This window comes from Manis javanica, chromosome 12 (genome assembly GCF_040802235.1).
Source record: "Manis javanica isolate MJ-LG chromosome 12, MJ_LKY, whole genome shotgun sequence".
Taxonomy (NCBI): Eukaryota; Metazoa; Chordata; class Mammalia; order Pholidota; family Manidae; genus Manis; species Manis javanica.
Genome location: NC_133167.1, coordinates 97,461,443 through 97,474,590, shown reverse-complemented (window position 1 = coordinate 97,474,590; position 13,148 = coordinate 97,461,443). Strand labels below are relative to the sequence as shown.

At 39.0% G+C, this 13,148-nt stretch overlaps 1 protein-coding gene across 13 annotated transcripts in view; it reads left to right on the top strand.

Moving 5' to 3' along the window:
- The window catches only part of MTUS1 (microtubule associated scaffold protein 1), a 129,925-nt gene that overhangs the window by 92,191 nt on the left and 24,586 nt on the right, over positions 1-13,148 (top strand). For 12 of the 13 annotated variants that reach the window (XR_012124014.1, XM_073219101.1, XM_073219095.1 and 9 more), the window contains 2 exons: positions 5,562-5,776; positions 13,056-13,122. Coding sequence is in view for 12 of the 13 variants with exons in the window: in XM_073219101.1 (XP_073075202.1) it covers positions 5,562-5,776; positions 13,056-13,122 (282 nt within the window). In the remaining variant the exon portion in view is untranslated. Of the gene's footprint in view, positions 1-5,561; positions 5,777-11,901; positions 12,061-13,055; positions 13,123-13,148 lie in introns of those variants that run through there. The other variant, XM_036997060.2, reaches the window with a different exon arrangement.

The following is a 13,148-nucleotide window of genomic DNA, read 5'->3' as shown; positions in this document are numbered from 1 at the left end:
TTAAATGTCAAAGACATGTACACTCATGGAGGAATAACACGTCAATGTTTTCTTTCCTTGTTAAATGTAAATCTATTCTAAGTGTTCACATACAATAAAACCTGTTATTTAGATCCTGACTAGATTCCCCAAGGAAGGAAACTGGATTGACTATGTTTCCTTGCTGGCTCAGTGTTAAAGGTTTACGTGTTCAGGATTCATTTTATCCATCTTTAAAGTATATTACCTTAAAATTTTTGAATAAGTAATATATTTACCCCATAGTTAAAAAGTCTTAAAAATGCAATAGATTACCTTGTATCTGTTTGGTTTCTGTTCCATTCTTTGAAAAGGTAAACACTTAATACTTTTATATGTTATGCCAGAATTTTGTTAGGCATGGCAAAAAAATATGCTGTTAAATCCCCACTGTCTTTGTACAATAGGCATATTATCTGTATTGCTCTTTCCTATGCTCTTTTATTTACCATAGAGACCCTACTACTTCTGTGTTGCATTTGTGATACCCCACTATGTAAATATACCATAATTTTATTTAAGTAGTCCTCTGCTTACCAACGTTTGGGTGATTTCTTGATCTTTTCTTTGCAAATATGTTTGCCATGAAAACCCTTCTACAGATGCCATTTTACTCCTTTGTAGGATTTTACTCTTAATAATAGGATAAATTCTTGCTTACCAGCTCTGAATTCAATAGTTTGTAGGAGGTTGTATTAGAGAAGGCTTATCACAAAGCTTTTATGTTCTTAACCATCAACTTGAGCACATGCAGTTATGCAGACAGACATGACCAGAGTCATTTTGTGTGGGGTTCCCCACGCTTGAAATTCCATTTCTCCAGGCATTACAAAAGCCTGAGGGAAAAAGCAGCCTGGTAAATGGACAGCTTGGGTTTCAATGAAGCAGTCGTTTTTTCCTTCCCTGCATTTTCTAGGCAGATGGAGTTACACCTAACACGTCCCTGCAGCTGAGGGCGAGGTAGTGACCAGGGAGCACGCAGGACAAGGCGGCGAAGGACCAGGAGACGTGCATGACCCGAATGTAGTCACACTTGAACAGCTGATGTTTGCCAGAGTGTATCTTTGCAAACACTACTTAAGTTCATTCTAGAATGATCTGAGCAGCATTCCTAATATAGTATTGGCTTCTAGAGAATTGTCTTAAACTTTCAAAGAATATACATGCTCTCTGGCAGTTCACAGTTTCAAAATATGGAACAATAGGGCTTTTATAAGAACAAATGCCATTTGTTGCCCAAAACTAAAGCAACCAAAATAAGTAAAGGAAATGTATCGATACCAGTCACGCTTGTGGACTAAAGCCGTCTCAGTCTTCAGCAACAAACTAGGGAATAGCTTATACTTGTTGCACTGACAGATTATCTGAAAAAAATTAAGAGTTTCCCTTGGGGGCTGGGGATGAAATGGGCAAGGGGCCAAAAAAAGTACAAATTTCCAGTTATAATATAAGTCCTGGGGATGTAATGTACAGCATGGTGACTATAGATAATAACACTGCATTTCATAATTAAAAGTTGCTAAGGGAGTAGATCTTTAAATTCTCATCACAACAGTAAAGAACTTTGGGGACCCATGTTTAACTAGACTTACTGTGACCATTTCTCAATATATACAGGTATTGAATCATTCTGTTGCAAATCTGAAACTAATATAATGTTATATGTTAGCTGTATCTCAATTTTCAAAAAAAGTTAAACGGAGAAGAATTACATTTCAGATGGCAAAAAGAAAAAAATTAATGTTTGTCTCAAGAATTTGAAACCACTATGCATGAGAAAAGCCTGTAATAAAAATCTATTGAACTAAGATTAAAAACCAATAAAATACCATAATGGTTTCAGAGGCCTAATAAGAACTCAGCACATCCAACTCTTTTTTTGGGGGTGGGGGAAATGTTCTTAGGAGACTTTTTTTTTTTCAATTTTTTATTAAGGTATGATTGATATATACTCTTATGAAGGTTTCACATGATAAAACAATGTGGTTACTACATTTACTCGTATTATCAAGTCCCCACCCATACCACAGTGCAGTCACTGTCCATCAGTGCAGCAAGTTGCCAAAGATCCACTATGTCCCTTCTCTGTGATACCCCCCGTGATCCCTCCCACACCATGTGTACTAAACATAATACCCCTCAGTCCCCTTCTCCCTCCCTCTCCACCCGCCCTCCCACACCCCTCCCCTTTGGTAACCACTGGTTCATTCTTGGAGTCTCTGAGTCTGCTGCTATTTTGTTCCTTCAGTTTTGCTTCATTGTTATACTCCACAAATGAGGGAAATCATTTGGCATTTGTCTTTCTCTGCCTGGTTTATTTCATTGAGCATAGTGTCCTCTAGCTCCATCCATGTTGTTGCGAATGGTAGGATTTGTTTGTTTCTTATGGCTGAATAATATTCCATTGTGTATATGTACCACATCTTCTTTATACATTCATCTACTGGTGGACACTTAAGTTGCTTCCATATCTTGGCTATTGTAAAAAGTGCTGCAATGAACATAGGGGTGCATATGTCTTTTTGAATCTGAGAAATTGTATTCTTTGGGTATATTCCAAGAAGTGGGATCCGGGGTCAAATGGTATTTCTATTTTTAGTTTTTTGAGGAACCTCCATATTGCTTTCCACAATGGTTGAACTAGCTTACATTCCCACCAGCAGTATAGGAGGGTTCCCCTTTCTCCGCATCCTTGCCAACATTTGTTGTTCTTAGCCAACTCTTATTTTTTAAATACTTTCTGGACAACTATTGACAGATTCTTAACATTATATAAATGTATTATTTAAAAATCTCTATGTATATTGAGAAACACCAGAGTTAAACTCCTGAAACCAAAAAAAGGATGTCTATCTCCCTAATCTTTAAAATAAGGTTAGAAATGGAATTAACCATTCAATGAGAAGCCAGACAAATACAAAGGAAAATATATTAAATCTATGTAATCAAGGAATTTGACCAAACAGTATTACTAGCAAATACTTTTGGTAGAGTAAACTAAAAAAAAAAATCTTGGTAATTCAGTGGAAAAAATTAAGTTTACTGAGTAGCCATACATAAATACTTAGCTGTTGCTTGACTTTGGTATAAGAGATTATTTAAGGGAAAATATAAAATTTGGTGGTATAAAAGAAGGACCTATATTCTGAACCTAAGTGTAACAAACAATATTTAATAAGTTATTTATGTTTAACTTAATTATTTCCTTGTGAAATAACTTATTAGAGCCTGATTGGTTAATACTAAAAATCATGTAAAAGATTCAGTAGGCAAGAATCTTAATATTTCCTCCAAGAACGTTGATAAAAAAGAACCACCTCTCACATTTTGTAAATAGTTATAACCTAACAATTTTAAAACTCTGATATTGTGTTAAATAATAAAATTGATTAGCAAAGAAATTCTACAAAGAGAATCAAGCATTGTTACAGATTCCAGAAATGATAAACCCAAAGCAATTTATCAATCAATGAATGAATATTTCAGGAAGTATTGGTGAGACATATAGCAGTGATACCAGTCAGGAGACATTATCTTCATATGTCACAGTAAATTCTAGGTGGTCAAAGAGTTAAAAGGTGTATTTTGCTGTTCTGTTTTTATAAAACTATATAAAATGCTGTATATTTTTCTTTGTAGGTTTATTGAAATGAAGAGTTTTCAGATAATTAATTGGCTTGAATGTATTGAAGTAACATTTTAAGATTAACGTTTATGTGTAGTTAGGTAATATGTTTCTACCCTATCTCCACTTTCCCAAATGGGTGGGAACCTAGAGACTTGGAGTCAAAGGCCCCCTTTCTGACCTTGAATCTGTCCCATACAGGCTGTCTGTACCCGGGCAAGGCCTTCTCAACCTTGACCCTCACCTTCCATACAGAGGTTACAGGGAAGATCATCAAGAGGGGAGTGAGAACCCTCTGTGAACAGTAAAACATGTATAATTATTATATGCTATATGACAGATATTTCTAAGGGCCTTTTAGGAAGTGACATAAAATAAAGGAATACTAATCTCAGATATTTTGACAAATTTAAAAATATTTATTTTTCATTAATATGTGACTATTAAGTTGTTCTTCCTCCAGGACTTTAATATTATGTATCATAATAGTGTTTTGTGTATTATTATGTATACATAGTATCGTATTAATATCTGACTTGACTATGGGTACTTTCTCTACCTGCTTTGGAAGTGGTAATTATTGCTAATCAGCTATTAATGGTTACTAATAAAGACTAATGGATACTTTCCCCTTCTCTTTAAGTATTTTTAAAACCCATGAGATATTTTAGTCATTATGGAATGGAGAAATATGAAGCATTAATACAAATATGAATTGTTTAACCATGGAAAGCAACCAAGAAAATGATAGTCTCTTTTCTGTTTTTTTTTTTTTACTTAATTATGTATTTTGCCATTGATTCTTGGAACATGAATACTGAATTTCTTTGTTTATTTTCCTTCAAGAAATCACTGTAGTTTACCTCTCCCTGAAAAATTAGAAAAGATAATTACTGTTTATAAACTTGTCTTAGGTTTAGAATGTGGATGCCGTAGAAAATACCCATGAGCATAAAGAAACATTTGATTTTTTAATTTCTTGTATCTTTTTTTTTTTTTCAAACTTAGGTTTGTTTGGATTTTTTTGGCCTACTTGATATCAAGAAGCCAAGCAGCTTGTTTCCTGTTTTCCCAATTCTGTTTCATATTTAAAGTGACCCAGACTTTTGAAATGGTTCCAAACAAAACAGTTTGTCCTTTAAAGTAATTCCCAGGTTCACTGTGGCACAGAAAGTGAAAAATCACTTTAGTATGGCATGTTCACAGGATTTGGAGAGATTAGCCTGTTTAAAGATACTGAAGCCGTTATTACTACTCAAAGGGGGAAAACAGCAAAGCTTGTGTTTGATCGAAAACAGAATAGTGTAATCAAGAGTATGTATTGTATTCTTCGCAACGTGCTTAAAGATAAGGGGCAACATGTGAGTAGATTTTCAATGTACGTGATGACTTATTGGAAGTTAGGAAATGACTCATCTGCCGTATAAATCTTTGTAATGGCCAGGCCATCAGCAGGGAAAGGGTAAGTTTATAGAAAACGTGTAGGAGGAGGGAAAGGCATTTAAGTCCAATCATGTGTGTTTTTCTTTCAGCACATATGATCTGCATAGCGTCAGGGTGCTGGTCACAGACTAGTTTCTCTACCAGTTTACCTAGGAAGTTACAAACTAGGAAATGAACATTATTTTTACACATAATTTTCATGTTTCTAAATTGCTAAACTTGTACGTTTCATGTCCGTGATGTTCTGCCCCATATAAATCTTCGCAAGTGAGAGCCAAAGTCATTTTTTTGTGTTCACAAATTCCAAAAACCTAGATATTTGATTAATTCCTGTTCTCTTCCATATGCTCTCCTTACATAAACATAACTTAAATGCATTTTTGGTGGCTTATCTAGTCATGTTTTTAATGCAGATGGTGGTGATTATAAAAATTAAAACCACATATTTCACTACCTATGTTCATTCGTTTTACAGTTGAGAAGGGCAGGCAAAGGAACTCCAGGAGTTCATGTATCCAGACACAGACGACTCCAGATGTGCCGTCCTCTGAGAAAACGTTCGAGTTGGCGCAATATAAAACAAAATGTGAAAACCAAAGTGGATTCATCCTGCAGCTCAAGCAGCTTCTTTCCTCCGGCAACATCAAGTTGGAAGCATTAACAGTTGTGATTCAGCACCTACTGTCAGAGGTAAGGATGTGTACCCTCCCGCGGTCTCTCTCACTGGGTGGGGGTGTCAGCGGGCTGGACAGCACTCATGGTCTTGTCCTGCGAATATCTTTAAGTTAAGGAATGGTAGATCAGATATAATTAACCCAGTTATGCTTTTTGTCAGCTCACTTGATACCTGAGTCACTGTCTAGAAATTTGGGATGGAAACATGTCTGAGTACTTCCTTCTCCTGTAGAGTCTCAGACCAGCAACAGTGGAAAGATAATTGCCTGTTATACTTCTGTACACCTCCAGACTATACTAGTATTCCTTCACTTAACTCTTTGTCCAACTCATAGCTTTCCATTTCGGGCTGAATTTAATGCTTTCAAAAATGAGGTTGATTATATTTCTGGTCAAAGAATACTTCTGAGGGATCTCCCAGTATGGGGCTGCGGACTCAACCCAATTTCATCAGTTCCTAAACTACTTTGTGTGGTACAACAAACGCAGAACAGATGTTCTTTGCTTACTTACTCTTCCCTGGTACTCTACAAGGGTGTTAATTCAGGAACTAGTTAAAATTCACTGAGAAAACCAAGTGACTATGAACACATGCTACTGGCATAGCAACGAAAACTATAATGATCTGAGGGGAAACACTGGGATACAAATATAACAAGCTCTTTAGATATTTTTTAACCACAGTTTTGAAGATGAGTATGCATGACATCCCAAGAAGACAACTGTTCAGTTTTCTTGTTCTGTAGTTGAGTTCAACCTATATTCATTTCCTATGGCGGCTGCTGTGAGCAGTGGCTTCTCTGGGGCTGGGGAGACAGAAGTGAATGAGATTTGGTCTGTGACGAGCTACTGAGCTAGTAGACAGTTGAGATCAATATTTGATAAACCTTTTAAAGCTTCGCCCAATATTTTTTTTGGAGACATTTACCTAGTTTTTAATTTATGGTAGTATTTTTGTTCCTCTTGAATATGTAAGGAAGGAATCCCAGAGTTGGTTTATATAAACAAATCAGCTAAATTGGAGACCACATAACACCAAATGTAGGGAACTATTCGTTTGTCTGTTTAGTGGTAAATCAGTTAATTTTACTATATCTAGTCTAACCGCCTCATGTTCAACGCCTTTCTCTCTCCTTTATCTCCCCCATGAAGTCAGTCAAGTCATACGGTGCTGCCTCTCCCCTTCTTCCCCTCTCTCACTGTCACGGATGCCGACCTTGTTCGGATCCTGGCTAACCGTCCACTGGATCATGACAACTTCTTGACCAGTCTGGAGGCTTGCCTTCCCCTGTAATCCATCCCAAGCACTGCCAACAGACTCATCTTTCCCAAGCGTTCCACTTCGCTGATTACAGTCTTCCTGGGTTCTCCATTATCTATAGCTGGTCTGTCCAATATGGCAGCTTCTACTCTTGCGAAGCTATTGAGCCCTTGAAATCTAGTCAGGCTGGATTGAAATATGCAGTAAGTGTAAATTGCACATGGATTTTGAAGACAGCATGAAAAGACATAAAATATCCCAATAATTTTTCTGTTGACTGTATGCTGAACTGATAATGTTTCGGTTATACAGGGCTAAACAAAATATTAAAATTGAGCTTTTAAACTTTTAAAAAATGTGGCTAGTAGGAAATTAAAATTGCATATGTGGCTCACATTATATTTCTTTCGGATGACTCTGCTATGTAACTTGGAATGTAAGACTGTAATTTGGCACCAGCCACCCTTTTAAACCTTACCCTCATTGCCTGGTTGTTCCAGCTGCATAGTTAGAGAGAGAGAGTTGAAGCTAGAGGGATTTAACATTTGTTGAATATTTATGAAGTACCAGACATTCTTATGTATTAAATCCTGTCCAAAAACACAAGTCGAGGTTTACGAATAAGAAGATTGAGGCACAGAGCCGTTCGGTAGCTTGGCTGCCATCGCACAGTAAGGGAGAGGAGGACTAGGACCCGGATCTAGGACGCTGAGCTCGAAATCTCCTGTGACCTTTCTGTACTTTTGCATCCCTGATTCAGATACCATTGCTGGGCCAGCATCTCTCTGCCTAATGCCTGTATGTCCAGGTCTTTTTTTTATAGTAGCATTCATCACTACCTGTATTTAAGTTACATGGATTCATTATACAAACAAAATGAAAATGCCGAATAGGTCTGGCAGCCCCTCCTTGTGTGCCGCTCAGCAAGCAGAGGGCCCAGGAGTGGGTGTGAGATGACAGACAGGAGTCCCCTCTAACTTCAGCTGTAGTCTCAGTTCCTAAATACCTCGCATGGCATGCAGCGTCCCCACACCTTGTGATCCTAGTGTTTAAAGATACTTTCTTCCCATGCAGCCTGGCCTGTAAGCACCAGCCAACACTGTCAGGTGCTCCGCTGGAAAAAGGGTAGATGCAGCACCTCCCTGGATGAGATATACTGAGAGACATTTTGTCAGTCCACAACAGGGCGCTCCCCTAAAGAGTGTTGGGGTACTTCTGGACGTGGATTGCATCCTACACCTCATTTAGGTCCTAATGCCATGTAATCGTGACTCCCTTAAAATTCAGTTCAAAAACTGCCTCCTTTACAAAGGCCCTCTAGCTCCATGTGCTGTTTACCGTCTGGATTCTAGGAGCACTTACATTTCTGTCTCTCTCTACGGTGTAGGCAACCATTTAGTATTTGTGTTTGCTCGCCAAGAGCAGGATCTGTGTCTAGTTCTTGCTTAGAAAACCTCCCCAGCAATTACAGCAAATGTAGGGAACCTGAATGGACAGATAGATGAATAGAAAGAATGGAATTCCAGATATAAGATGAACATATAAAGTCTTTACGTAAATGTCCTTTGCTGTTTTCTAGCTCTTTATAATCAGCAAATATTTACTGATTGCCTAATGTGTACAGGGTGCTATTATAAAACAGTTGGAAAGGAAGGACATAACCAGGGGAAAAGTTAAGCAACTACTTCAAAACAGTTTTCTCTTAACCCTTTGGTTCTCTCACACAGTCACAGAAGTGATTGATTGCTTAGTAGGTTTGTAGATAGGTAGGTGGAAAGTGATCTACATATATATAAAATATATAATATATATTTCTTGTTATTGCTAATTTTAAAAATGGCTCTGGAGCATTAGAAAATGGGTAAAAGTGGTTGATTACAGGGACTCCTGGAACTGTCACCCTTTTGTTGTTAAGTCCTTTTAATAACTACAATTTTGCCACTTGAGCGGCAGACAAAATTCATTGCATAGAGGCACATCTAACTTCCGCTAAATGTCTCAGGACTCTGGAAACCGTATCACACTCTCTGTTTCTCAAAGGACACACTATTATTAGTTTGTTCTAATTCTTGGTTCCTCCTTGCGCTGTTGCACAGTGTTCTGTACAAAGTGAAAAACAATGGTTAATAGTAGTAATCACAGTTTCCTCATAAAAGGGGCTGTGGGTGGGTTTGCAGGTCAGACTCCCACCCCACACTGCCACCTAATTATTCATTGCGCCTCCAATTCTGTTTTTGCAAGTGGAATCTAACCTGAAGTAGCATGTAAACAAAGGTGACTTTTGAATGACATTAGCAGTCTTCTGTAAGTAAATATGTCTCAGAACGAGAAAAGGAGACACGATACACTGTGTGGGGAGTGAGGAGGAGGTCCGAGACAGCGCACATCCGAGCGGCCTGACATGGCTCTTTCCTGCAAAGACCCTGTGCTGTGGACGCTCTTGGGCACTAGCAAACACAGGCCCAGGCGGGACAACAGCCAGACGCTAAGTGCCTGCGTCCTGGGGACTCCTAATTAAATCACAGGGAATCTGTTTTTCCTTGGAGCACTCCATATATTTAATGCATGAGTATAAAAGCATTTTTCTATCCAGATTCCCACTTCCCTCTTTTTTCATAGTGTGTGAAATTCTGCATGTAACAATACAGAGAATTAACCTTGTTATCGAGACTATAAAGAGTTTAGCATCTAAGAAACAGTGATGTTGGAGCAGCTGAATAAAAAGAAACAACAGGCAGGCAGTATCTAGATGACAGAATGTGTTTTATCATTTATAGCTTAAAGGGTAAGTATCTTAAAGGGCAAGCTGCCAGGGAAAGTCAGACAGAAACAAACAGGATATGTCGATTATGGTATGGGCACTGAGGTCGGCATTTCAGGTGGTACTTACTGTTTGAAGCCCTTGGTTTTCCCATCATGCTGCTTCCCCTCAGAGGAGGTCATCTGCTTTGACAACCAAAGAATTTGGCCTAGATGTTTAGGTCCCAGGCTTCTTGGAGGCAGGAACCATGTCTTAAATTTCTTTCCAGCATCTGGAATGGCGCTTGGTTAATAGGTACTGAATAGTACCTTGCCAACCAGTTCAGAAGTATAGATGTCCCATTGAGGCATTTGGGGAGAGGTGGTGTCTGTGACTGACCTAGGGCATCCCTGGCAGTTGCATAAAGAAGACCATGACCTCCTGATTGTGGAGCTGGGACATGCATGGCAAGTCTGACTTGGATAGAAGAGGAGTCAGGGGCCTGGAATTGAGGCTCCTGGGACTAGGGTGAAGTTAATTTTTTTTAATGCACTCAATGGAAGACTTTTTGAGCAAGGGCATTTATGTTGACAAAGAATATGGGGTAATAATCCAGCAGCCTCTGCTCTGCAAGGTAGTGTGGAGGGATGCTTTCGGCAGCCCTGGCCTGGGTCTGCAAGTTCCAGGGTGGCGGTAGCGCTAATAGAAAAGTGCAGTGGATTCAGCACTCATTAGGAAGGAAGAACTGACTGACCCTGGCACAACCCAACTGGACAAAGAAGAATCGAAAAACGATCTTGTGATTTTCCTGTCGCTGTTATTAGGATTGACAGAGGTTGGAAGGTATTGATGGCTCCTGGGCACTGAGAACAGGAAGGTGGAGTGCAGCAGAGAGGGGAAAAAGGTGCATGAGGGGACAATATTCCTTCTCCCCCACGTCCCTGTAACAAGCACCAAGATGGCCTGGTCTATATTTGTAATAAGATGTAAACACTTTCACAAAATTACTCCTGGAAATTATACCCCAAGTTAATTTTCCAGTCCACATGTTTCGAATTTCCATAGATTTTGTATTTCCATAGATCTGAAAATGATTTAACTTCTGGTCAGCTTTTCGTTCTATTAGCAATTTAGCTACTATTGTAAAGAGTGAATTTCAAGCAAGTTCCATGAATGTGTTACAAGATTGCCTGTGGTACCCAGTAAAGGTGGCCTGGTTTTCTTGTCACATGTGTGACAAAGCTTGCTGATGTGCATTTGAACTAGATAGTAAGCAAGCAAAACTGAGGCCTAGATTTCTGAGATTAAGAGAAGTATATATTGCATATATTTTTATTTGATCTTCCTGCAATTCTATCCAGGTTGATTATCCTCAAACTTCTATGTAAGAAAACCCATTGCTTGTTCATTTAAAAAACCTAAACTCCCTGATTTGTGAACTCAGGACAACTTAATTTGCATTTTATAAATCAAGCATTTGGGTTGCAGTTAAGGCCAAATGGACACAAAGTGTTTCTTCCATTCCAGTCACTGTTAACTGTCCACAACTTCCTTAGCTCTTTGGTGAATGATTACTGCAAAAGAAAAAGAAAAAGTTATAAAATATATCTGATCGCTCTCCTTTCAAATCAGCATTTCATACTTTTTCTTAAAACACTGGTGTTCTAAGCATTCATGTTAAATTTTGTAGGAAATGCCATTCGTTTTATAATGTCATTTTAAATTCTAAGTCACAACACATGAGCTTTTGTTGCTCCTCACCTGGTTTATAAGCTCATCTGGTGCACAGGTTTTAGAGAACAAGTTTTCTTTTTCCATTAGTGATTGTGATAAACTAATGACCTCAATTAGAGAGGAGAATAAAAAGGCTCACAAATCTAAAATAGCTCCATTATCCACGCAGAGGAGGTCAGTTTTTCTTTCCACCATACCAGCTGATATTTAAGTAAGTGGCAATCGATCAGTCTAATGTCTGGCTCTCGTTTTTCATAAATGAAGGGCTGTGGCTTTAAGTAATCGCAGGCTGCCTGTGCCAAAGGCAGAGGCTGCGGCAGGAGCCTCTGTGAGGAGAGGCGGCTGAGGCAGACGGTGACCTGCAGGACGTGAAGTAAGGCTACCCCAGGACCAATGGCGCGCCTCCTGGTAGAGCTTGGAATGTAGGCAGCCCCGCTGGTGGGTGGCGTGGCCACCTGTGTGCTTCCTGGACAGTGCAGGGGGTGGGGGGAGTTGGAGACAAGCTGGAAAATGGGCTGCTCCAGCAGCAAAATGTGCCTCTATCCTCCATGTGCAGCAACAAGGGTAATTTGTATTTGTTTATGGTGCTTTTCTGGGAGAATGTCAGGGACTGAGACTGAGAGGTCTGGAATTAGGGGGAAATGCTTTGAATGACAGGCAACTCTTGCCTGCAAAGGCCGGGCTCACAGTCTCTGCAACACTGCAATCAAGATACGGCGGGTGCTCGTCTTGGGTGATCTCTTGAGGGTATTTTCAGACAGCTTTGAATTCTGCTTTTTCCTTACTTATACCCTGGTGGTAGGGAATCTGTCTTTTAAGAAACTGTATCTAACTGCCGTGTTGGTGTAAGGAGGTGTGGACGCGTGAGCACTGTGAGTTGCAGGTGACATGGAAATTACTCTTTTTACAAGATTGATTGCATTTTTAATATTAAAACAGCTGCCTGGATTTTCTTTGTCATTTCTCTAATGTCTGCTTAGAATTACAGTTGATGCAAAATATAGTAATCCTTAGAAAATACTGTGCAGCTGAGTAAAATTACTTTGATCTTGAAAGAATTATTTTCTGCCATAGCTTTAGAACAAACTTTGTGTCTTCCTTGTAGAAGTAAAAGATTGGCCCTGTAACAAAACTTCATTTGCATATATAGGACAAAGTGCATACAAGTGCACACATTTAGAACATTAAATATTTATCTTAAACTGATTTGGCCTTTATTGCCTCTTGGAGGAGGAGAGCGCATTATGTCTTAAGTATGCATCAGCTGGAAGGGTCGTTCTGTGGCTCACCAACAAAGCAGGGCTCCAAGTAAATATTTTTAAATGGGCCATTCAGTGCCTCACATGAACGTTTCATGAGAAAATAGAGATTTTCAAAAAATGGATTTCCTTAACAACTAAGGGACATCTGTGTTTTTTAACAACACAAACTGTCAGCCCAAATGATTCATATCTTGGCTTCTCAATTCTGAGTGTCGTTTTCTGGGTGATAACAAATGTGTGCCTAACCGAAAGGGACCCTCTTGAAAACCTTAGTAACTTGATGTGTGTTTTCCACAGCGGGAGGAAGCCCTGAAACAGCACAAAACCCTGTCTCACGAGCTTGTTAACCTCCGGGAAGAACTAGGTAAGAGCCTTTTTTTTTTTTTTAAT